This window comes from Asparagus officinalis, chromosome 10 (genome assembly GCF_001876935.1).
Source record: "Asparagus officinalis chromosome 10, Aspof.V1, whole genome shotgun sequence".
Lineage (NCBI taxonomy): Eukaryota > Viridiplantae > Streptophyta > Magnoliopsida > Asparagales > Asparagaceae > Asparagus > Asparagus officinalis.
In genome coordinates this window covers 10,585,301-10,610,895 of record NC_033803.1, presented here as the reverse complement: position 1 = coordinate 10,610,895, position 25,595 = coordinate 10,585,301, and the positions used below count along the sequence as shown (strand labels likewise).

Sequence of the window (25,595 nt, the reverse complement as noted above, 5' to 3'; positions counted from 1 at the left end):
ATTGATTGTCTGGCTGACCAAGTAGTGCCGCATCTTTTGGATGGCGAACACCAAGGCTAAGCATTCCTTCTCGACCATTGGGTACCGTTGTTCGGCGCCCTGCAAGGTTCTGCTCAGGTAGTAGATGCCTTGTTCGTGGCCTGCGTCGTCGTTCTGAGCCAAGAGGGCGCCTAGAGAGTGTTCCATGGCCCGTATATATATGAGGAATGGCCTCCCTGAGATTGGTGCCGCAAGTATAGGCGGATTTGAGAGATAAGCTTTGATCTCTTCAAAGGCCTTTTGGCATGGCTCATCCCAGACGAAGGAGGTACCTTTCTTCATCAGCTTAGAGAAGGGTTGGCACTTGCCCGAGAGATTCGAGATGAATCTTCGGATATAAGTCAGTCGTCCCTGAAGGCCCCTTAGCTCTTTAAGATTTCGGGGTGGTTGGAGCTCTTGAATGGCTCGCACCTTGTCTGGATCAATCCGGATCCCTTTCGTCGTGACGACGAAACCGAGGAATTTACCGCTAGACATCCCCAAGAATGACTTGGTAGGATTCATCTTGAGCTGATGGGTCCTCATGAGTTCGAACATAGCCTTCAAGTCTTGGAGGTGATCCTCCTTATGGCGACTCTTCATGACCAAGTCGTCCACATAGCATTCGACCGTCTTTCGCAAATGATCTCGAAAGATCGTGCTCATGACGCGCTAGTAGGTTGTGCCAGCGTTCTTGAGTCCGAAAGGCATGACGGTATAGCAGTACACCCCCATGGGAGTTCTGAATGCAGTGTGCTTCTCGTCTTCAGGGTGCATTTTGATCTGATTATACCCTGAAAACCCATCCATGAAGGACATCCTCTCGAATCCGCACGTATTGTCAATGATGACATCCGTGATGGGTAGAGGAAACTCGTCTTTAGGGCACGCGGCGTTGAGGTTCCTAAAGTCGATGCAGATGCGAATCTTATCGTTCTTTTTCAGGACCGGCATAATGTTCGCCACCCAGTCGGGGTGTTGTTCCTCTCTGATGAAACCAGACTCAATCAGTTTCTTCACTTCAGCTTCGATCGCCTCCATGATTTGGGGGCGAAAACGCCTCTGCTGTTGTTTGATTGGTTTGGCATCAGGGCTGATGTTGAGACGATGCGTGGCGACCCGCGGGTCCAAACCAGGCATGTCCTCGTAATTCCAGGCAAAAACGTCGATGTATTCCCATATGAGGGCGATGAGGTCTCCTTTTTCCTGTGGAGGCAGACTGCCACTGATGAATATGGGTTTGGGATTCGCCTTAGTACCCATGTTCACCTAGAGGACTTCGTCTTCGGTTGGTGGTTCGCGCTATTCGAAGCGACTGTTCCACTGGGCGTTAACATGGCGATCCCATGTCTCGTCGTAGAGTTGAAGTTGTTCGTCCTCCGCCATCTCGACGGGGTCTACTGTAGCCATGTTGACTGTAAGGCCATCGAATAGATCCCTCACGCTGACGTCTGAGTCCCAAGCTGAGGTTGTCGACGATTGGTCCCCCGAACATGCATAGTCGGAGTCTTCGTCGACGTAAAAGCACAGCTCCGACGAGGAGGAGGAGTAGCCTAAGCCTCTCCGGGTCCTGTTGAAGTAATTTGATGGCTTTCCTTTGGGGACGTAGGCGAGTTTGATGACCGTCTTACGTCCTCGGCCGTAATTTAGGCCCTCCAAGCTGGTGAGGTCGTACCCCATGTCGCTCATCATTCGTCTCGCAACTCGACTGTACTGCGAAAACTGGGGCGCGGGGTCCTCGTCCTCGGATTCGTCCCATAGCGTGCGCAGGGGATGATCGATCCGACCGAAAATAATATCCTTTCGATAATTCTTTTGGGCCGGTACGACGAACACAGCTTGCGATGACCTGATCGGCTGCGTCTTGGCGGCGTATGACGAGCATACCGGTAGGTGTATGGAAGGCTCACTGTAGAGTTTCGACCATATTTCATTTGGCGCATCATCTTCGGACGTGGAACAAGACGACAAATAAGCAAAGTCGGATTTCTCATTCACGATAAATTTTTCCGCCTGAACAGCGTTGGTTACATGGTGACTCTCGTAGCCAATTACAATTGACTCAAAGTCATTCAGAATTAAGCTGTCACCGTATTCAGGCTCGCTATTCGCCTCGTTGCCGCTTTCTGGCTCCTCCGCTGGTGGCGCGTCGGGGTCCTGGTACAACAGGGAATTCGTGAAGTAGTTTTCGACGCCTTTGAAGGGCTGCTTGTCGGCCACTACTGTCCTGACTCGTTCATAGTTGTCCACATACTTTAAGCACTGGTGTAATGTGGACGGGACTATTCTGTTGCCATGGATCCATGGGCGCCCCAGAAGTATGTTGTACGAGGGCTCGGTGTCGATGACATAGCACGTCACCTCCGTCTTCATATCGCCTATCCGACATTTCAGGCGGATTTTGCCGAGCGGCCGAGTCCCTGTGGCGTTAAAGCCGAAGATGGTAGTCGCAGTTGAGGAGAGGCTCTTTGGTGGTATCCCCAAGTGTTTGATCAACTTTAGGGGCACGATGCTCAGCGCAGACCCTAGATCGACCTGAATCCGATCCACTTTCGAAGACCCGGTGTATCCCGTGAAGTACAGCGGCCGGTCGTGAGATGTGCTCTTGATGAGCATATCTTCAGGGGTGAAAGTAATGCACGTGACTCGTCTTTCAAAGACTTGGCAGCAAGTTGCACATCCCTGTTCTGCCTCCGTTTCTTTCGAGAAATGGGTATAGAACGCCTCTGAGTCGGCCAGCACCTCTTGGAGGGCTTCTCGGGTAGACCTGGACAACCGGAGGAGGTCGTACATGGTAATTCGCGCGGGAATGCTTTTCAGTTGCGCGAGCACGTTGAACCGGAAAGGCTGGCGGCTTGTGCTTGGTCCGTCCTGATTGGGAGGGGTTGCTGTGACCGGCCTCGCGGGAGGTCCCGCCAGGTTCTCCGCCCTCGCGGGATATTCTTTCGCGAATTCTTTTCCTTCCCTCGTGGTGAAGACGTTGGTGTCTTCTTCAGAGTCGGTTAGGGCAGTCATCGCCGGGTCATCTCTACCTAGGATGGCGGAGACAACGTTGCAGTGCTTCCTCTTAGCCTCCTTGGAAGGCTGTGCAGTCCACTGCTCGTCATGGAGGAGGTCTGGATGGACCCACATCACCTGCCCATCTGGCAGAGTTTGTGGGACCAAACCATTTTCCCGCTGGTGGTGAGGATCATCGTTAGTGATCTTCAAGACTGCCTTGGGGATAGGGATTACCCCTGCAGGGGCTTGAACCTCTGGGAGATCTGTCCCGAAGCTTAAAGTGACCATGTTCGTAGTCACTTGCTTCTGGACTTTCTCTTTCTTCAAAACCCCCGCGTCGTAGAGGGCCTGAAGCTTGTCCTTGAGGACGTAGCATTTGGTTGTGTGGTGTCCAAGGAATCTGTGATATGCGCAGTAACTTGGGTCATCGGTTTTGTCAGCCTCCTCAGGCTTGGCGGCTTCTGGCAACTTAATTCGCCTACTCTTGAGTAGAGTGTCGAAGGTCGTCACCACCTGGTCTTCTTTGAAGTCATATTGCCGCTGGGGGTGTGGTTCAAATTGCCTGGGTTTAGGCTTTTGAGCGGCCTTCGGCGCCGGGGCGGTGTCGACTGCCATGATTTCTTTTCCCCTCGACCGAGGAGGATTCTTTGGCGCAACTGGCTCCGCTGCTCCCTTTTTGGACTGCGGCTCTTCGGCCTCCAGCCTCTTGATCATATTTTCAACTTGCTCGCCTTGGCGGACAAGTTCCTTCCAAGTCTGGGTCTCTACTGCCCCTATTTTGGACAGGATATGGATCGACAGATTGTTGCGGCACATCTCAATCAGCGTCGCCTCGGAAACTTGGTCCCGACAGTGGACTGATCGATTCCGAAATCTTTTCACGAAGTCGTTGACCGACTCCGATTTCCGCTGCTTCTCAGCGAGGAGAGTGGCCATCGACTCTTCCGTGTCGTCATCGAAGAAGCGGGCGAGGAAGAGCTTCTCGACGTCGGCCCATGCATTGATAGAGCCGGGCTCCAGTTTGCGGAACCATTCAAAGGCCACCCCCTTGAGGGTGCCTATGAATAGTCGAGTAAGAATGGTGTCATTCCCCGTAAGGAATCCGGTCTGCGCCATAAAATAGTAGATGTGTTGAGAGGGTGATCCCTTTCCATCAAACTGTACCAAGCTGATTGGCTTGAACTTTGCTGGGTATGGAACCATGTCCCATTCGATGGGGTAGGGACGTACCATCCCCAGCTTGTTCATGTTTTGCTGGAGTTTCAGCGCGTTGAGCTGGTCCTGGAACTCGTCGAATCTTTTGTCACGGGTGCTATCCCCAGTGTGTGACGTTCCTATCGACGTTTTGGAGGAGTAATCGGAATACCGATCATCTTCCATCTCAGTCGCTGGACGGTGAGGAGGTACCCACTCCTTGTCCCTGGTTTGCCGGGGTTCTTGTTCAGCAGTTGCTCCATCATTTCTCTTAGAGAGTCGATGGTCGCCTGCTGTTCCTCCAGCTTTTTAGCCATCGATTGCTCGGTGTTGAGTTCGGTCATGTGCACTCTCGCCTTCGTGTCTTGACTTGAGCGCGAGGTCTGGGATGTGGCCGCCACCGAATGAACCTCGTCTTCACCGCAGGAGGGGGGTATCAGGGTGGAGTAATCAAACCCGATGCTTGCCCCCCTGCGACTTCATGTTCGCTGGAATATGCCATCCTGACGGCGTCGAGCGAACTGAGTGTTGGGTCTTAGGACGGAGTCCGAGTCTGGCGAGTCGGAAAGTACCGCCTTCCCCTTATCCGTCATGTTAACTGTGGCGGATGAGAGCTCTAGGTCGTCAGCAGCGCGTCCTTTTTGGTGACGATGCCTTTGACGGGAGGGCGTTGGTCGAGAGGACTGTCGTGACAGTCTCTCGAACACGGAAGGTCTCGCCGTTCCGATGCATTGGCAGTCGGCGAGGACCGTGTGGATGAGTCTCTCGCAGTGGCACTGGGGATTCGCCTCCTGTATAGTGCGTTTGCGAGTTAAGTATTCCCTAAGGTCTTCTGTAGGCGGTTGGTGACAACCCCCAGCTTCAGAAGAGTCGCTCGGGTGAGCGCATGAGGGATTTTTTGACGCGCTCTCTGGTGCGCGTTGGGTGGAATGCTTTGGTGCTGGAGTTGGGCGATCTCGCCTTGACTGGCGAGTCTTCGCGTTTGAGCGAACTCCAGTACGTAGGCGGGTTTCAACCCTTCGTTTGGAAGAGCGGGTTTGCAAAGAGGGCGAGGCTCGCCAGCCTTCGAGGATTCGCCTACTCGGGTAGGCTCGTTCGCTCGGTGTGGTTTATTCGCATCAGGGATATGACCTGAGAAGCGAAGTCCTCCTGAGCGGATGGCTCTGTCGTCCTCGGTCGGTGCTCCTGATTTGGAGGGCCTTCTGACGTCGGGCAGTTTACCTTCTCGTCTAGTGTTTCTCGGGCCTGTATGATGGTTCAGGCCATTGTGAGAAACGGAGGTTTGGACCTCCTGTCTGACGAGCGTTTGCCGCTGCTGCTGGCTAGCTCTCCCAGCGAGGAGAGCGTCACCGCGGGCTGTGGCAGTACGGTTTGTGCCGGAGTGGACCGGCGCTCCCTCCGAGGCAGGGGTCTGCCTTTGTTACGGCTTTTTATAGCCAAATCATTACCTTAACATTCGACTGTTTTCCTGAGATGTTCTTGGAAAATCTTAGTCATTGCTCGCTGGTACGTGGCGCCTGCATTTTTTAGACCGAAAGGCATCACCATGTAGTAAAAGACACTGTATGGTGTAAATTTGATTTCCCGAAAACAGGGAGTGTTCGTTTGTATTAATAAGAAAGCTTATTACAAACTAATAATCAAATGGTTACAACAGAAGCAGAGGGAATGCCCTCTTTGTTTTGTGTGGGGACTTTAGGTGGCTATAGGACGCTTCGCTCGATGCTCGTGTCGAGTCTGCTTCCCTTGGACCGTTCGATCGAGGTTGCTGGAGAGCTTCAGTTCGCAGTAGAAGCTCAACTCGAGGGAGTTCGGGTCTGCTTAGTTCGCCGGCGATCGGAGCTCGGAACTAGACAGTGGTGCTGCAATGCAAAGATTATGCAGAGAGCTTGGTCTCAACTCTTTTTCTCTAAGTTTGCGACCTCTCCTCCAGTGCGCTGGAAGGGGCTTTTTAAATGGAAGAGGGACAGCTTGACTCATCCTTGAATTATGAGATGTGACCATATCTTCTTCAGAGACGTCTAGCTGCTCCTCGATACCATGAATGGTCATTCGAGGGATTGTGCTTTATGTCCTGTCACCTAAAATCACTCGTACTGTGCGTGACCGTCCGGCGTGCTTTGGGCACGGTGCTTTCTCCTTTCCGGTCAGGAGAGGCGGCGAAGTAGGTGCACAGTACTCGAGTGGGTCTAGCCAACCTGCCGAGTGCCGGCGGATCCAGCTCTTGACTCAGACAGCCGAGGTGAGTCGCATTTATGAATGCTCAGGTTGACTCGACACCTGCCCAGGCCTTCGTATTGTGAGCAGCCACTTGACGGTCTGGGGGTACCGTGCTCTCTCCCTTCGGGTCGAGAGAGAGATGGGATGACCCATCCCAGCACGTGGGGTAGCGGATACCCAGCTGTACTAGTGGCCTTGAGGTTTGCAGGCGGATTCGTCTTTGGACTCGGGTGGGCGAGTCGAGTAAGAGGCGAACTTCTGCTATCCTAATCGATCTTAACTCGTGCAGGCGAGCCGATCATTTAGGCGAACCTAGCATCGAGTACACTTGACGCCTACATGGTTTAGGCCTGCGCTAGAGGACCGAGCGTGTGAGTTCTCCTCGCAGGCGAATTTCCTATAAGCCCATAGAGGTATTTTTTACCGTCTACAGCTGATCAAACAAATATAATTAAGGTTTTCATTCCATGGTTTAGTCATTTGAAGGACTGCAATAACAAAAAATCCAGAGAACCGAAAATCAATAATCAACTATATACCAAAACCCTTGTTTCATGAGAGTTTAGACATGTAGATGCCAAGCAGTTGCGAATAAAACCCCACCAACAAATAACTCTACTAAAATCAATAATCAACTATATACCAGATGAAACCCCACCGAACGAAACCCTTGTTTTAATAATTAACTATATACCAAAATCAATAATTCTACTACCAATGTTAATTTCCTCAGAGCAAGCACAATGAAACAATCACATTAAAAGAGATAAAATGATTTATACCTACATATGCCAAGCAGTTGCGAAGGGAATAATTCAAAAATTGATGTCATTGCCAACAAACCCCACCAGATGGAACAGACCCACAAAACCCACAAAGCCAACAAAACCCACCGAACGAAACAAACCACAAACCCCACCAACAAATAAGCATTGTGCCTTGTCTTTGAAAAAGAAATCAAAGAGATGAGGTGAGATAAAGGGTTGCAGGAGAAGCCGAAGCCAAAATCTAGGGTGAATCAGTCTTAACAAGAGGTGGCAAAGCCAAATCCACCGACCGAACCCAACAACAATATCGAAGAACAGCGGGAGAGGAGGCACGAAGAAGCTTGGGGAGAGGCGGGAGAAGAATTGGGGAGTTACGATTCCAGATCTAGGGCTCGTGCTCATGAGGATTAGGAATCCGAAAACGAAGATGAAGACCGCTGTCAGAATTTTCGCCCAAATCCTCTCAAAAAACTCCGATTTGGGTTTCTATAAAAAACCCTTATTGTTGCACCTTTATGGATTTTGTAATCCATAAATTTTTTCTGAGCCAAACTCTAAAATAGGATTGATAAAGAATCCAAATATTACACTTTTGCCAGTGTCAGATCCAAATACCAATCCTTTTCTATAAATTAGGTGAAACAAACACCTCCTTATCATATAATGAAAGTGTTGCGAATTAGTGCAACAAAATATTCATTGTGTCAGAACCTTGAGTTTTTATATATTTGGTGCCTAATTGCAAATTAACATCTTAAACAATAACACCTTCATATTGAACAGGGAGGATAAAAACTTCTTTGTTTCGCTTATTACTTCAAGACTAGGGCTCAAGATGAGCATATTATCCACATAAAGGCAGATAATGACATACTGATGATTCTCAAATGTTTTAAAGTAAACACACTTATCTGTATTATTTATATAATAACCATTGGATAACAATGCATTATCAAAATTTTCATGCCATTGTTTAGGTGCTTGTTTCAGCCCATATAAAGACTTAATTAACTTGCATACTTTTTGGTCATTTTTCTAGACGTCCATTTGATGAATAAATAAATTATGAATTGCTGCAAAAGATATTAGAACTCTAATAGAAGAGATTCTAGTTACAGGAGCAAAAGTATCAAAATAATCTATGTCTTTCTTCTGGGTGAACCCCTTAGCTACCAACCTCCTTATACTTTTTAACTGAACCATCAGCTTTAAGCTTTGTTTTGAAGATCCACTTACAACCTATAGGTTTAGTACCATGTGGCAAATCAACCACCTCCCAAGTATGACTGGATATGATCGAATTCAATTCAAAATTGATCGCATCCTTCCAAAATGATGCGTCTCTAGAGCATTTGCTTCATTATAGGTAACTGTATCATTATCCAAAAGAAATGTGTAAAAATCATCACTAAAATTGGTGGATTTTCTCTCTCTTTTACTCCTCCGAATTTCTATTTCAGAATTTTCGGGATTTTGTTGTGAGTCTTCACAAACCACATCTTGTGAGTCCTTATGAACCTTAAATTTTTCAAAGCTGCTTTTCATAGGAAAGATATCTTCAAAGAAATCAACATTTTTACTTTTAATAATAGTATTTTTAGCTACTAGATTATTATTGCTTTTGATAACAAGAAATCTACTAGCAGCACTATTTTGAGCATAACCTAAGAACATGCAATCTACTGTTCTAGATCCTATTTTTCTCTTTTTAGGTTCATTCACATGGACTTTGGCAAGACACTCCACACTTTGAAATATTTTAGGCTAGGTGTATAGCCTTTCCATAATTCATATGGTGCCTTTCCAGTTTTCTTATGGGGTATCCTATTTTGAATGTGATATGCAGACATAATAGTTTTCTCCCACAAGTTCAAGGGAGCACCTGAACTCACAAGCATGGCATTCATCATTTCCTTAAGGGTTTTATTTTTCCTTTCAGCAACTCTATTAGATTCCAGAGAATATGGAGGAGTGGTCTCATGTATGATGCCATGTTTATCACAAAAATCTTGAAACAGATTTGATTCATATTCTCCTCTCCTATCTGACCTAAGTCTCTTTATCTTATGGTCAAGTTGGTTTTCAACTTCTGCTTTATATTTCAAAAACATGTCTCCTACCACATTCTTGTTTATTAGAAGATAAACTTTTGTATACCTAGAGAAGTCATCTATAAATGTAATATAGTAAAACTTTTCTCCTCTAGACATAGTACTCCTAAATTCACCAATATCAGTATGAATATGGGTAAGCAACTCAGTTTTATCTCTAGAAACAAGTTTGCAAGGTTTCTTTATAGATTTTGTTTCAGCACATATTTCACATTTATCAAATTTGATATTAGCAAATTCAGATAATAATCCACATGCTTTCATCCGTTTTAAGTATTGAACATTAACTTGTCCTAATCTACTATGTCACATTTCTAAGGAATCAAGCAAGTAAGCAGAAGAAGATTTTTCATTTATAACATCAAGAACATTAAGAATAAACAGTCCCTGATTACAGTAACCCTTATCAATGAAAGTACCACTCTTGCTTAACACAAACTTATCAGCCTCAAAAACCACCTTAATACCAGCTTTTCCCAATGAAAGTACCACTCTTGCTTAACACAAACTTATCAGCCTCAAAAACCACCTTAATACCAGCTTTTCCCAACAAAGAAATAGATATCAAGTTACACAAACTTATCAGCCTCAAAAACCACCTTAATACCAGCTTTTCCCAACAAAGAAATAGATATCAAGTTCGATCGAATTTCAGGAATATGCAGGACATTAGTCAAAGCAAGGGTTTTACCAGAAGTCAACTTGAGATTGACCTTTCCTTTCCCTTTGACAGGAACAGGACGAGAGTCTCCTATGTAGACTTGTTTTTCTTGTTTGTGGGAAAATTGGAAGAATAATTGTGAGAAATGTATTTGATTTTATTCTCTCTAACTAATTTAGATAAAGAATGGTTTACAATTCTCTTAAAGTAATCTCTCTCTAACTGACTTAGAAAAAGAAATTAAAAATATTCTTAATCGGAATCCTGATTTACAAAAGAGAAGAGGATCGACGGAGATCATCTCCTTTGTTTAAAACTGGGTTCTTCACGGTAGCGATGAGATGCCTCTCTCAAAACTCGCGTCGAGTTTGCTTCTCGTTGACGATCCGACGTTTAAACTCGTGGAACATGGTTGAATCCTCTTGATTGATGTTGAGGATAATTTGCGTGGCAAGTTTGAAAATAACTCTTAACGAGTTAGGCAATTCTGAGCGAGTTATAACTCTGTAGAAGAGTTAATTGGTTTAACTAAAATCAGTTTCAAGCCAAATAAAAGCTCCAAGAGTAGCTCCAGAAGATTCGAAGATTGCCAAGATCCGATCTGCCAAAGAGATCTCTCCCGTCCCAAAAGCCAGCCTTTAACTCAGTTGAGTTTGTTGAGATTTATAGCGGGATTAAGGGGTGTAACTGCCTCCTTAATTCGCTCCTAAGTAGGAGAGTGATCCCCTCAAATCATGAAAAATGGTTTTGAAACCGCCAGTTCATATTTGAACGAGTCAAACGCAAAATCCGCGTTCTGGCATGAATTATGCGTTTGAACGCAGTGTCTGGAAGCTCGGACGCAGCGTCTGGAAGCTCGGACACAACGTTTGGAAGCTCGGACGCAGCGTTTGAAAGCTGTGTTTGCAGCAATTTAGAAGCTACGTTAGTAGCTTGTTGGAAGCTGCGTTGGTAGCTTAGAAGCTGCATTTGGCAACGGATGGAAGTTGTGTTAGCAGTAGTTAGAAGCCGCATTGGCAACTTTTAAGAGCTACATTTGGCAGCGTTTGCAGCTGGATTGAAGCTGCATTTGCATTGCTTTGACTCTAGAACGAGGCCACTTGCGTTTTGATTTGAAGAGACCGTCAATTTGTAGTCTCTTTTGCTAGAGCGTTGTAAAGATCATCATCCTGTAACCTTCATCTTAGCTCCTTGAAAATATGAGAGTCGTCAGATTGTAACTCTCTATGCTGATTGTGAAGGCTGTTGAATTAGAGCTTTCATTGGTTATTGTGAAGGTTGTCAGATTATAGTCTTCATCGATCTACGTGAAAGTTTTTAAATTGTAGCCTTTTGGAAGCCGTCAAATTGTAACTTCCATCATCGGTATTTGATGGGGATCAACTATCTGTAGTAATTTTTAGACAGCCTACACTTCTCTATCCTTGACTTTAGTGTATACTGAGAAAGCTAATTCATCACCACAAATATGGCGGGTAGCTCCAGAGTCTACCACCCAATTCTTCTCCCCAGCAGCTAGATTGACTTCAGAGACAAAAGCTATAAAAACATCTCCTTGAGCAAAATTTGCTTTCGGAGGATTGTTGTTGTCATCTTTGTCTCTATTATTATCTTTTCTGTACCTGCACTGAAAAGCATGGTGTCCCGATTTGCCACACACTTAGCAATTACCTTTATTTTTCTTCTTGAAGGTACCTCCATTAACCTTCAGGTCCTTTTGATTTTTGTTAAATGACTTCTTTTTGTTCTTATTGAACTTCTTGTTAGGTTTATCTACAGCAATATTAGCTTTGGAATCAAATTCCTTAGCTAAATTAACATCTTGATTTTTGTTAAATGACTTCTTTTTCTCTATATGGATGTGAACAATCACATCTTCAAGAGACATTTGTTTCCGCTTGTGTTTCACACGATTTTTGTAATAATCCCAGGACTCAGGGAGTTTTTCAACCAAACATCCAGCAATAAAGGAATTAGGTAAGGTAATTCCCTCAGTTTTCAAATCACTGATAAGTATATGAAAATCATGAATTTGAGCAGAGACATCTTTCTCTTCATTCATCTGGAATTTCAAAAAATTGCCTATAGCATATTTTTGTGTACCAGCATCCTCGATAATATACTTATTTGTCATCCCCCCCCACCATATTTCGTGTGCATTCTTATAGGAGCAGTAAATATCGAAGAACTCATTTGATAAGGTAGATAGGATGGTATGGCGACATACCTTGTTACCTTTCTTCCAAGCCGCTAGCTTTGCTTCATAATCTACCGAACCTGGTAGAGGTTCCTTTTCGGTGAGATATTCAGCATAGTTGAGAACATCAATGACATCAAAAACTCTTTCCTTCTAGTGCTTGAAATGATCTCCCTAGAACTGTTCAATCTTCGATATATTTGGGAGAAGTTGCTTGGATAAAAAATTCTCCTGCGGAACGATGGTCGAGACTCCATTGATGTTTATGGTTGCAACATCAGAGTTGGTGACACCATCTTCTGATCTAGTCATTGGACAAATCTTTTCTTAAGATTAATGGTGTAAATTGCTTATGATCGGAACAAATCACAGGGTGTGCGAACTACCGAGACATGTAATCACTGTCCTTAAGAAAAAAATCCGCCCCTCCTCGATGCAAAAGGATGTAGTAGCGTCTTTCCTCACAGGATTCAACGGCAAACAACAGGTTAAGGTGCACTCCAATAACCTGTTCTACAAAGAACATCAAAGATCTCTCTCTGACACGAAGGAAGATAGAGCACAGAAGGTTTTCAGTGTTCCAACTGAGGAGAACAAGTCTCGATTTATAGATAAAAATTAAAACTGTAGGAAAACCAAAGGTTGAACCTCTTGGGAACACCAAAGATTGAAAAACGTTGGGAACACCCAGAGTTAAAAAATGTTGGGGAAACCAAATGTTGCAAAATAAATAACAAACACCCCACATCTTTTTCAATGTGGAACTAAACATTTTTTGCCTTTGTGTATTTGAAATACCCAACATATGAGATCATGGAGGAGTAAGTTCGGATTCTTCTTCAGGTTGCTAGAGGTTTTATGTAGTTTAATTCCAAAGTAGACGCTTGTTAGTCCGGCTAGCCTTAAAAAAAAAACTAACAAAAGACACTTCTAACTTCATGATTATCCTAAATTATCTTTTCAAACCCGACTATAAATTGTAACAATGAGATTGCTGATAAGAACGCCTAGAGATGAGGGAGTGCCAAGGGCGAGGGGGAAAAAGAGGGCGGTAAATGGGATTAGGGTGAGCTGGACGTTGAAGATAGGAAGAAAAGGAGGGAGAATGATACAATTGATATTCATCAAATATAATGGACATTTGCAATGGGTTTTTTAAAAAAATTGAGGAGGTTTCACATATTACTGGTCAACCTAAGGGTGTAAAGCATAGCTGAAGATATACAAGGAGGTGGAAGCAATTTTCCCTTTGAATAATTGTTCATTATTGTAATAGCATGCAACCAAATATGTACTTTACAATTTTGGATATATAGTTCAAACAATACGTTCTTCCAAGTTAGGGTCAATTTGATATTTGCTTTTCTGGATGCTTTTACATTTTTTTAAAATCAGTCAATAATGATGTTTGGTAAAATTTTCTTTTAAATACTTACTGAATTGCTTCTACCTTTAAGGAGGTGCTTTTAGAAACAATCTCGGAATGCTTTTAAAAGCAGATTTTATTTTTTCTGTTTATATATAACCTTTAACTTTTAACAATAATTTTTAAGCATAGTTTTAACAAACATCTTAATTGCTTTTGGAATAAGCTTTTAATATATAATTATTAAACGATTATTTTTAGCAACTGAAATAATTTGCTTCCAAAAGCTACTTATATAAGCACTTATTATAAGTTCTAGCAATATTAAATTGGTTCTTTGACCCCCAATTTATTGAAATTGCTATTAGATCCTCTAAGTTTTATAAGCTATTTTGAAGTTACTCCCCTAAATCAATGAAATTGCTACTAAGCCCCCAAGTTTTCTTAGTTGTTTCAAAAATTCCCCTCCAATCAAGAGTATCATTTGTCAGATATAAGAGGCATATGCAATGGATTTTAAAAATTGATCGAGGGAGTTTTCACATATTAATGGTCATCCTAAGGGTGGAGCACATAGTTGAAAATATGTAGGGAGGTGGAAGCATTTTTCCCTTTGAATAATTGTTCATTATTGTAATAGCACGCAACTAAATATGTACTTTACAATTTTGGATATGGTTCAAATAATATGTTCTTCCAAGTTAGGGCCAGTTTGATATGTTTTTTTGGGTGCTTTTACTTTTTCTTAAAAAGCAGTCAATAATGATGTTTGGTAAACTTTATTTTAAATGCTTATTGAAATTACTTCTACTTTTAAGATGATGCTTTTAGAGGCAATATCAAGAGGAATTTAAAAGCACATTCTGCTTTTTTTTCTTAAGTTTACATACAACATTTATCTTTTAACAATAATCTTTAAGCACAATTTTGCCAAACACCTTAATTCCTTTTAGAAGAAGCTTCCGATGTATAATAACCAAATAACTATTTTCAGCAGGTGAAATAAATTAGTTGTGTAAGCTACCTATATAAGTAACTTATTATAATATCCAATAATATCAGACTAGCCCTTAGCCCCCGACCCCCTCTACAATCATTGAAATTGCCATCAGGGACTCCGAGTTTTATAAGAACTTTTTAAATTACTCCCCTAAATCAATGAAATTGCTATTAAGCCCCCCAAGTTTTCTTAGTTGTTTCCCAATTTCCCCTCCAATCAAGAGTATCATTCGTCATATTTAAGAAATTAATGGGCTTACTAACAATTATAATGATTCGAGGGGCTAATTCAGAATAGGCTAAATATCATAAACCCCCCCTTTACTTTGGATGATCATCGAAAAAAACCACATTAACTTTCAAAATATCAGAAATACCCTGTTTAAGTACTGTGATTATCACAAAGCCCCCTTCAACTTTTATATTTTATCAGAAAACCCCCTTTATTAACCTTGAGATTTTATCAGAAAACCTAGGGGGTTTTTGATAAAATCTCAAAGTCAAGGGGTTTTTCTGATAACCCTTAAACTTGAGGGGGTTGTCTGATATTTTCAAAGTTAAGGGGGTTTTCTGGCAATCATCCAAAGGTAAGGGAGGTTTTTATGATATTTACTTATTTAGCCTTCAGAATAATAGTTGAGCTTCGAACCTCTACCATGCCCGACCCGTTACCCGTTACCATGCCTACAATCTCCCTCTTCGTTAACGAGATGGGGGAGGTTTGTCGCCGCGGCCATGGAATCAAGCTCGGAGGCCGGCAGCACGCACCTCGAGGAAAAGCTGAAATCTTTACTCTCTCATCTACAAACAGAGTCTGGGATCCTCGACAGGCTCGTATACAAGAACAAGAACCAGCATCGGCGATGCCCTTATTTCCAAGCCCTTCAAAAGGTTCTTTTTTTTATTTTAATTTTTTGGTATTTTTGATCATCTTGCAGTTGAAAGTGTTTGATTTGTTTTAGGTTAGAAGAGATGTGAGGTTACTGCGGTCAGCAGGATTGGAGGAGATTTTGGGAGTTTTGTTTCCGATTATTGATGGGAAGAAACCAGCTCAAAGAGCTTTTCTCCCGAAGAAGTAAGTTTCAGTTCTTTCTTGTTTAATGATTTAATTAGATTTTCTTGTGATTTCAGAGTGTTCTCTTAATTGGGTCTGCGACAAAATCTGTATGTGTACGCGCGTGTGCGCGCGCGCACACACACACACAAGTTTTTAGCTCTATCAGACAGGAATCAGGGGAAAAAGATCTCATAATAGAAAAAAAATGAATTAATAACATAAGGAAAAAAAAAGAAAAAAAAAGGAAAAAGAACAAAGTGTTGTGCAACACTAGTTTTTGAGAGCAATGTGTGGTAAAAGGCTGCTGTTGACAAGGTTGTAATTGTCATGGCTTTATGATTAAGGTTGTAATTATAATAAACGCTAATGAAAATAATTATATGTAAATGATTTAATCACATTGGCTCAGTTCTTTGTTAATTATTCAAGTCACTATTTTTTGACAAAAAAAAAAAAATACCCTGATCTTCCTTGAGGTTTTATCACTGAAGTGATGTTCAGAGTTTTTTATTCAATTTGAGTAAAATTTGAAGAATCACCTGAGATCATCGCTGGAATCGTGTTCAATATTTGATGAAAACCTCCTACATATGCTGTTAAAAAACTCTCTAAAATATGATCAATATACCCTAAACGTTAGAATAATTTGAAATCTTTTAACCCAAAAGATTCTTTGGTTTTCTATAAATGTATAATTATTTTATAATTCATTATACTAAGGGTTGGATTTCGGAAAAATATTTGATTCGGTAATATTTTTAATAAACTTTTTAATTTTTGTTTTTGTTAAGGTATACTGAAACAAATTTGAATAAGGAGAAGGCTGGAGGAAAGAGAGGGAAAGAAGATTGAATATTAAGATAAGATTAAAATTCTGATTTTAAGTTGAAATGAATAAAATTTTAAACATGACCATAATAATAAAAAATAAGGTGGATGATGAGGTATATCTGTTAATAGGACAGTTAAATGCATCATCATTAAAATAAAAGGAGGAAGTCTAATGGATTCAATCATGCAAAGTTAGGGTGTTTTGATCTATGAATAAGCACATGTAGGTTTTCTGATTTTAATGATTACTTTAGGGGGTTTTCTGAAATCCACCCTAAATAGTACAACTGAAAGTTACTGTTCTTATTATTACGCAGATGTAAATATAACTTTGTACAGTTGACTTCAAACACCACCTTGCCACATTTCAGACTTATTATTACTGTTATTGCAGGCAAAAGAAAAATAATCCTATTGGGAAACATAACTACCAGGAGCGTCTATTAGGTGTTGCGCGATTACTATCACAGGTTTGCTAATATTTCTCAAGTACAATTTGATTCCATTCTTCAATTTCTCCATTGCAATGCAAGTTGATTGCTGTGGTTACTTCATTAACGGAGTTGCTTTTTCTCTTATGGTTCTTATATATTTAAAACATGTCCATTTGTGGTTATAAAAATTAATGATTAAGCTTTAACTTTTATGAATCACAGTCTGTTACAACAACAAATCTCCACAAGCCTTTTTTCCTGATGTTTTTATTGCTATATCAAGCTTTTGTTTACCACTTTTTTGCGACATTGACTGCTAAGTTTCTGGTTGTTTCCTTGTTGTAGATGGCTGAACCTATCCTGAAGGCAGCGATGTATCCTTTCCACGTGTAGTAAAATTATTGTTTGTTGTAAATATTCTGAAGTGATTGTTATTGCAATCATAAATACTTGGAACAAACTGCTCATCTGGATTGGCAAGAAATTTCTCTTTTTCAGATTCACTGTTATTATTTCAACCTCTAAAAGCTGTGTTTTGACTTGCAGTAATGAAGTAAAAGAAAATAATCTGGTTGTATCCTTTATCTTTTACAGTCAGATATCTTTCTTGCTTGCAAAATCATTCTTCACAGGATTTTCATTGACAACCTTGGCCTTGCTTTCACGCCTTCGAGTTTTAGTTCAACAAGTAAGCATTCTCGAGATAATTTCAATTTATATACATTTCTATGTATCATAGTTTAAAATGATATATGAAGAATATCATAAGTTTGGCTTTTGAGGCATTATATATGAACTGCTATGCATAATGACATTAAGTTTTGATCATAAACTATAAAATTTGAATATACCTATAAATATAAATTGTACGATGCAGAATGTATATGCTGATTCACACTAACTCATAGAACAGATTGGATGCAGGTCATAGTTAATATAAGTATCACTCACCACCTATATAAAGAATGTACTCATCTAGCCAAGAAAACCCCCACCCTTTCTACTTATGGGAAACCATATATACAGTTTCCCTGGAACAACTGACTACTTAGAGAAATAGTTTACATTAAATTACAATTCTTGGTTACTTTTCTTTACATTTTATGATTTTTATTCTTATATATGAAGATTTTAATTTATTATTTGACTAAGCATTTTGATGCTTTATTAGAGGCTATGTAGGACACAATGCTTTATTAGAGGCTATGTAGGACGCTTCCACTCATTAGAGATTGGTGTACCCGACACATCTTGTTATGATATGCATCCCACACTTAGGGTTGAGCAAACGGTCAGATCGTTCAGTTTTCTTGCAAAATGAAGGAAAGGATAAAGTTGTTTCTTTTAACTTTGTAAGCCCTCAAAGTTTGAAAAGCAGCTGGAATATCACATAGGCTGAGGTACTTGATATGTAATCTGATTCGGAAGATAAATGTGCATAGACAGGATTTCTGAGATCATTATTGCACACATCCATTTAAAGTATGCAGCTGCGAAACTTGGAACCAGTCATCTAATGGCGATCTCTTATTAATAGCAGCAAGTTTTTGCACAATTTCAAATTCCATTTAATTCTCTATGCATTATTTTATACTTGGTGACACGTGTATATTGTAGAAAAATATATTTGCTCCTCTTCGACTTTCTTTCTCATAAACTATTTGGTTCTTGATTTGGACCATGCCATGAAGAAATATAAGCATGAAGGATATTTTGTTTTACCCATTTGAATTTCTAGTTCTTAAACTATTTGACACTCAAATTGGACTGTGCAATGAACTAATATAAGAATCAATGGTACTTTGTTTTCCCAAGAATCCCATGGGCATTATCTTTCAACCTACAGACTTGTTCACTGAGACCCTTTTAATTACTTTTTTCTCTTTGCAGATTTTACTTGATGTAGTTTTGGTATTCAACAAGGTCTCATCTCTCTCTAAGCAGAAGCAGTCAGTAAAACTGACTCAGGGTTTTATTGAGGTCAGTTATTAAGAACCGACTTATTTTGGTGCCATATATTTCATTCATACTGAAGCATTTGTTTTTGAACTTTCATGAGTTGGATGTAGGATTGTAATGAATTCATATCGATTCGTCGTAAACTATCGAAAATATCTTGTGATTATGCAGGCTTTTAGGGAGTACTATCCTTCCAGTGGAGAGGTTCTTATATTAGAATGTGTTTGGGAAAAGGACAAGTTTGTGTTACTTGAAAGGACAAATAATAACAATACGAAGAACCAAGAGGAGGATCCAGGAGCTCTTCCTTTGGAGACATCAATAAAGTATGAAACTGTACCATTTTTCATTAAAGGTAATTATCCCTTATGTTTTGATCATCCTTAGCTCTAAATATTTGTGGTACATCTAATCCAGTAACTTCTTATACATTGGTTCTATCTCGTAGTATATGTAGATTAAATATACAACCATTAAACTATAGATTTCCCAGTAATGCTGCAGATAATTTTGTACTGTGCCGGAGTTTCTGAGGAAGCTAGAATAGATAAAAATAGGACAAAGTGACCATTTCGGCATTTCCCTGAGTATTGTGAACTCTCAAGTTGCCACTTAAAAGTGTCAATTTGCCTACTTTTCCCCTTAAACTATGTGTTTGTGTCCAATGTGATTATTTTGTGTCTACTGACATGTCAGTGTTTTTCTTGCATTCTAAAATGACTTGAGAGTTAAAAAGTTTTGGGAGAAAGTGGTTAAAAATGTTTTTTAGTTTGGGGAAAAAGGAGATAAACTGATAAAAACCCATAAAGAAATACAAAAAACACTGTATATGCCATTAATCTGATGAATATTTGATTGTAGGCTCACAAAATGATCATATTCTATGTTGCATAGATACGGGTACGGGTACGAGACACGACAAATTTGTAAAAAGTAGGGTACGGGGACACGATTGTATATATATAAAATAATTCACTTTAGATCAATATTGAATTAAATACCTATTACATTTTCATATTTTTTGTTATGTGAAGTGGAGATTATAAATAAGAAACTAAAGGAAAGTGCATGTTGCATGTGTGAATTAAGACGTCGGGATGACAATGATCTCTTGGAGAATTGTAGACAATAATATTAAAGAAGACGAGAAAGAGAAGAGGAATATATAGAAAAATAGATCAATTTGTATGTTATATTATTATGTAACCTTAGCTTGTATAATCAATGACAAATATAAATTATGTAACCGATTTGAAGATAATACCAAATTCTAATTTTTATTACTTTCATCTTGAGCATACAAAAACTTGGTAGTGAGATGGATTAATCTTGTCCCTTCATCTAATAATGAGTGAATGAACTTTTCAAAAAAAAATTAATGAGTGAATGAAGAAGAATTGATATACTTTTGTAAAAAAAACCCACAATTTGAAAAAAAGAATGAGCTGGCAAGTCTCTCTTTCCTCTATCTCCCCCAGATATTCAATCTCAATCTCTCTCCTCTCAAACTCAATCTCTCTCTATCTCTCTCCTCTCAATCTCAATCTCTCTCCCCTCTCAATCTCAATCCCTTTCTCTCCCCCCTCTCTGAGCCCCCCCCGCTCCACCGTCACGCACTCCTCCGTCGCCCTGACCACGCCGCCGCGACTCCGCCGCCGCCAGCAGTAGCCTCGTGGTCCGGTCGCGGCCAAGTCATTGGCGCGGAGGAGTGGTGGCGGCGGCGGAAGAGTCGTCGCGACTGCTCCGCGGATGCTTCAGAGGAGGAGGAGAGTCGCGGCTGCTTCGGCGGATGCTTGGGCGGAGGAGTCGCGGCTGCTCGGGTGGATGTTTGAGTGGAGGAGTCATCGCGCGCTGGCTCCGCCGGATGCTTGGGCCGAGGAGAGTTGTTTCGTGTCCCCTCCGTTTGGGTGCGGAACCATACCCAAACCGCACCCGACACGGGTGCGACACCCATTTTGTCGTGTCGGGGTATCATAGATCATATTGAAACCATAAACATAGTTTGAGGGTAAAATAGGTAAATTGATACTTTTAAGGGGTAATTTGGGAGTTCACCAATACTTTAAGGGAGAAATGATCATTTTGTCGCTCTTGTATCATTGTAAATTTTTTAGCAAGAGCCTAGAGTTCGGAATATTGCTTAGAAAATCACATCAATGCATGGTCAGTGTTGGTGTCATAAGCTTCCAAGTAGGCGTGCAAACCAACATATATGATTCTTACCATATCCATACCCGTTTACTAATCACAGAATATGGATATATCTCAGTGTGGAAAACTCATCCATATCCCGCCAAAATCGCTTACCAACACAAATAGGAGAAAGTATATCTGGGTATGAAACAAATATGAGGAAACGAAATAAGATAGATGGTCATATGACACTGAATATAATAAATTTCTCAAATGACAGTCCATTAATATTTTCAAATATCTGAAAAGTTAAGATTAGATCTCTAGATCATCAAAACTGACCTTACATTCATTAATCTATAGTTAAAACAATTATAACTGTATGATCGATACATGTATTTGGATACGGATCCGAACGTTTCATATATATATATATATATATATATATATATATATATATATATATATATATATAGTAAGACTCCTATCAACTTAAGTTGATGTCCACCAAACTTCTAGCCACTCATTTATTAATAAAAAGCCTTTTCATATCATGCAAAGAATGCCCTAGGCATTATGAGTGGCTAAAAAAGTTTGGTGGATAACTTTTTGCTATCCACTTAATAACACAAGTTTTGCTATATTATATATATATTATATTATATATTATATATATATATATTGAGATTAATGGATATCATTGTCATAGGAGTGGATTTCGCTCCTTGACGCCTATGTGGCACAATCCCACCATCCTTATAAAATAGACACAAATTCCACACCAACTCTCACACACTCTCTCCTATTTTATGAGGATGGTGGGGATTGTGCCACATAGGCGACAAGGAGGGAAATCTCCTCCTATGACAAGGATCTCTCTCTCTCTCTCTCTCTATATATATATATATATCCATATCCTACTGGATAGAAATACTATTATCCATATCCATATCAAGTATAGATATCTGTGGATATCTGTATCCGTTTTGCTTAGGTTGTAGCTTCTTCAGCCTTATCCCACGATAATCACCTCGGTCCTGGTATGCCTGTATAAACTGGTTGGGAGAAGGGTTATTCAAAGCCGAAACAAACCTAGATCAGGGTTTACTCAAGAAGTGATCGAGTCAAAAGGTTTGTTCAATATCAGAGTCAAGGGATGAAGTCAACTTTCTCCGTAAAAATAACTTGATATTTTAAAGAAAATACATGCAAAGCAGACCTACCTTCAGAGATAAACATGCTAAAAAGCACATTCTTAAGGATGTACATTTTGAAAAACACAAAAATGCATCTAACTGTTTCCTCTAATTTCATGGGGTCAATCTTAATATATTTAACCCCTATCGCATGATATGATTTTGTACTTTTTCAACTTAAGATTATCAAACCCAGTGCAGGAGGAGGTTGGTTCTGTTATTGGCCATTTATTACTTGTGCCTCCTCTGTATGTGATATTCTTACGGATTTTTTTTTATAAATTTCAGCTCTGCCTGCTGAGCATGAACAAAATCCAGACACACCAAATTGCTCCCCATCAATGGAGAATTTACATGGTGAAACTCAGACTGCAGTAATTACATCTAAAGATCAACCTGTTATTATCAGTGACAATACATGAGTTGCTGATTTTTGAAGATTTTCACTTGAGAATTCTTTTGAGGGAAAGCTATTTGTAAGTATCCTTGGAAAGTCTTCATTGCAAATCTTGTTATTGTTGAGGACTATCCACTTTGAAGGAGATGCATCGATCTGTGCTCTAAACAAGCAAGCTGGAGACTGAGCAGAAACATGAGGAGAGATGTTTAAACATTTTTGCTTGTTTGTAGAAGCTTTCTCTGGCCATGTATGGCTTTTATATTTTGATGAAAATTTTGCACAGATTATGAAACATGCACACTGTAAGGGTGTGTTTAGCAAAATGTCAAAAAATGGGCCAAGATCAGTCATGGCTCAGTTTTGGAGGTTTGCCAAATAGAAAAACATCCAAAACTGAGCCAATTTTGGCCCATTTTTCTGCCAAACAGAAAAACACTCGGTCCTGGTCCGATTTTGGAGGTTTGCCAAACACACTTTTATTGTATTTCTTTGTATCAATTCAATTTAGTGTATGTTTAGCGGTTTATGGTAACGGAGTGAAACTATACTTTTCTGGCAAGTAACGCTTCAGATGTGCTTTGTTTTACCATCAGTTCTCGTCTATTGGCATGAAGATATATGTAAGATTTTCCTGGCACGTGTCCTTATGTAAATGCACTGGTTGAAGTAAAAAATTAATAAAATTATAATTTTCTATGTTTTTTTATATATTAAGCATTTGATCCAGTTTGATTATGAAGGTTGTCTAGTTTTACCTCTTGGTTCCAGTATAGGCTGTCTAAAAATCACTGCAGATAGCTGATCCATATCAAACACCGATGATGAAAGTTACAATTTGACGGTTTCCAGAATGTTAAAATTTAAAGACTTTCATGTAGATCGATGAAGGTTACAATTTGACGATTTTCACAACAACTGATGAAAGCTTTAATCAACAGCCTTCACAATCAACATCGGGAGTTACAATCTGACGATTTTTACATATCAAAGAGCTAAAGCAAAGATTACAAAATGATGATCTTTGCAATGCTTTGACAGAAAGAGATTACAAATTGACGGTCTCTTCAAATCAAGACGCGGAAGTCCTCCCCGCGTACCACCATCAAGATGCATCGCGTTCACAGCCGCTGACGCAGTGCAAACACAACTCACATTCAACTCCAAACGCTGCAAACACAACTTAGATATAGCTGTCAACGCAGCTCATGTTCGACCGTAAACACACCCTCCGAAAGCTGCCAACGCAGCTTCCAAATCGCTGCCAACGCAGCTTCCAAATCGCTGCCAACGCAACTTCCAAATCGCTACAAACGCAGCTTCCAATTGCTACAAATGAGCTTCCAGACGCTGCGTCCGAGCTTCCAGACACTGCGTTTGAAAGCATAATTCACGTCAGAACGCGGATTTTGCGTTTGACTCGTTCAAACACGAGCTGAACGGTTTCAAAACCGTTTTCAACGATCTGAGGGGATCACAATTCCACTCAGGAGTGATTTAAGGGGTAGTTACATCCCATAAGCCCTACTTAGGAGCGAATTAAAGAGGCGGTTACACCCTTTAATCCCCTATAAATAACTAAGAAATCAGTTTAGTTTGAATCCTTCTCCTCGGCAGCAAAGAAGAGATCCTTGTTAGACCCTAGAGGGGGGGTGATTAGGGTCTTATGCTAATCTAATCCGATGAAATGCCAATTAAAACTAATTAACAAATATATTCTTGCAAGATAGATATACAAAGAGTTATGTGCAAGAATATGTAATATACACAAGATGATATATCCTATATGATAGAAATATATGCAAGGATATATAAACAATAAGATATACCCTAACAAAGAGATATAGACAATGTATGTGCAAGGATATAAAACTAACAAGAGGGGTAAATAAATTAACTACAAATGTGATAGGGCAAAATGATCAACAAGCAATATACAATGGCGATGTAAGATATGAATATGAAAACAAGTGCGCCAATGCAATCACAAACAAAGTATATGTTTACGAGGTTCGGTCCCCACGACCTACGTCCCCGCTCCTCACCTCGAGGAGATCTCCACTATCACAACCGGGTTTTCTACGTTCACCCGAACAACGTTTACACCTCACAATACAATCACTATGTAATCACACCTCACACACTAAGTGTTGGTCCTAGCCCGTGTCCTCCTCCTCAAGTGCTCGGTTACAACCTCTCCCTAGGCACGTCAACCGACGCCACTCCTCTTGGATTCGACCCCGTCTCTCACCACACACTTCTCTCGGTGTACAAGTGTATTACAAGTGAATCCTCACAATTAAGCACAATATAAATCAATTGATTGTTCTCTAAACAAGGTGAGAACTCAATTAAGCTCACTCTCAATGTCACAAACCCACAACCCTAAATTATACTATGAATGTAAATACAATAAGCTCAATAGGTTGTGTGTGAACAAAGAGTATCAATAAAATGATTAAACTTAATATATAAATCTAGCTTATGGAAATTAAGATCAAAATAATAAATAGCTAGAATTGAGTTTAAGGAAAACTTCTCTATAGATCAAGAGTGAGAGAGAGATGAGTTGAATGCCCAAACACCAAGGAATGATCTCCTCTTTGCTCTTGTGAAATTTGCTTCACAAACTAAACTCAAACAAACTCTTAAACTCTTTTAAACAAAACTTAAACCCTTGATTAAAAACTTTCTTAAACTTGTTTTAAAACTCTCTTAGCTAGATTGAAAGAAAACAGCAATGGGGTATTTATACCCACTTGAAATCTCAGCCAAAACCCCAAAACAGAAAGACCAAAAAGCCCCCGAAAAATCAGCTCAGAAATAGCCGTTAGAACCAACGGCTCTATTGGCGGTCGACCAAAAATTCTGTCGGTCGACCGATGGAAAAGTTCGGTCGACCGACGGAAAATTCGGTCGACCGTTATCCAGGTCGAAAACGAGAAACCAAGCAGGACTTATCCGGTCGACCGGTGCGGTCGACCGAAGGAAGCTCTCGGTCGACCGGACCGGTCGACCGACCAACTCTCTGGACCATGCTGACGAAAGAACAAAC

General features: G+C 40.6%; 1 protein-coding gene across 1 annotated transcript; it reads left to right on the top strand.

Moving 5' to 3' along the window:
* On the top strand, nucleotides 15,198-23,113 carry LOC109826083. The gene is made up of 8 exons (XM_020393049.1): nucleotides 15,198-15,424; nucleotides 15,496-15,608; nucleotides 16,816-16,891; nucleotides 17,201-17,229; nucleotides 17,450-17,543; nucleotides 18,746-18,835; nucleotides 18,986-19,169; nucleotides 22,432-23,113. Exons 1-8 carry the CDS (start codon nucleotides 15,269-15,271, stop codon nucleotides 22,563-22,565), a joined length of 876 nt encoding a protein of 291 aa, XP_020248638.1. The 5' UTR covers nucleotides 15,198-15,268; the 3' UTR covers nucleotides 22,566-23,113.

Excerpts from the sequence above, each read along its gene's own strand:
- LOC109826083 (XM_020393049.1), top strand. The coding sequence starts at position 15,269 with ATGGAATCAAGCTCGGAGGCCGGCAGCACGCACCTCGAGGAAAAGCTG. Across the intron at positions 16,892-17,200 it reads TTGCGCGATTACTATCACAG|ATGGCTGAACCTATCCTGAA; the intron begins GTTTGCTAATAT and ends TCCTTGTTGTAG. Across the intron at positions 17,230-17,449 it reads CCTATCCTGAAGGCAGCGAT|TCAGATATCTTTCTTGCTTG; the intron begins GTATCCTTTCCA and ends TATCTTTTACAG.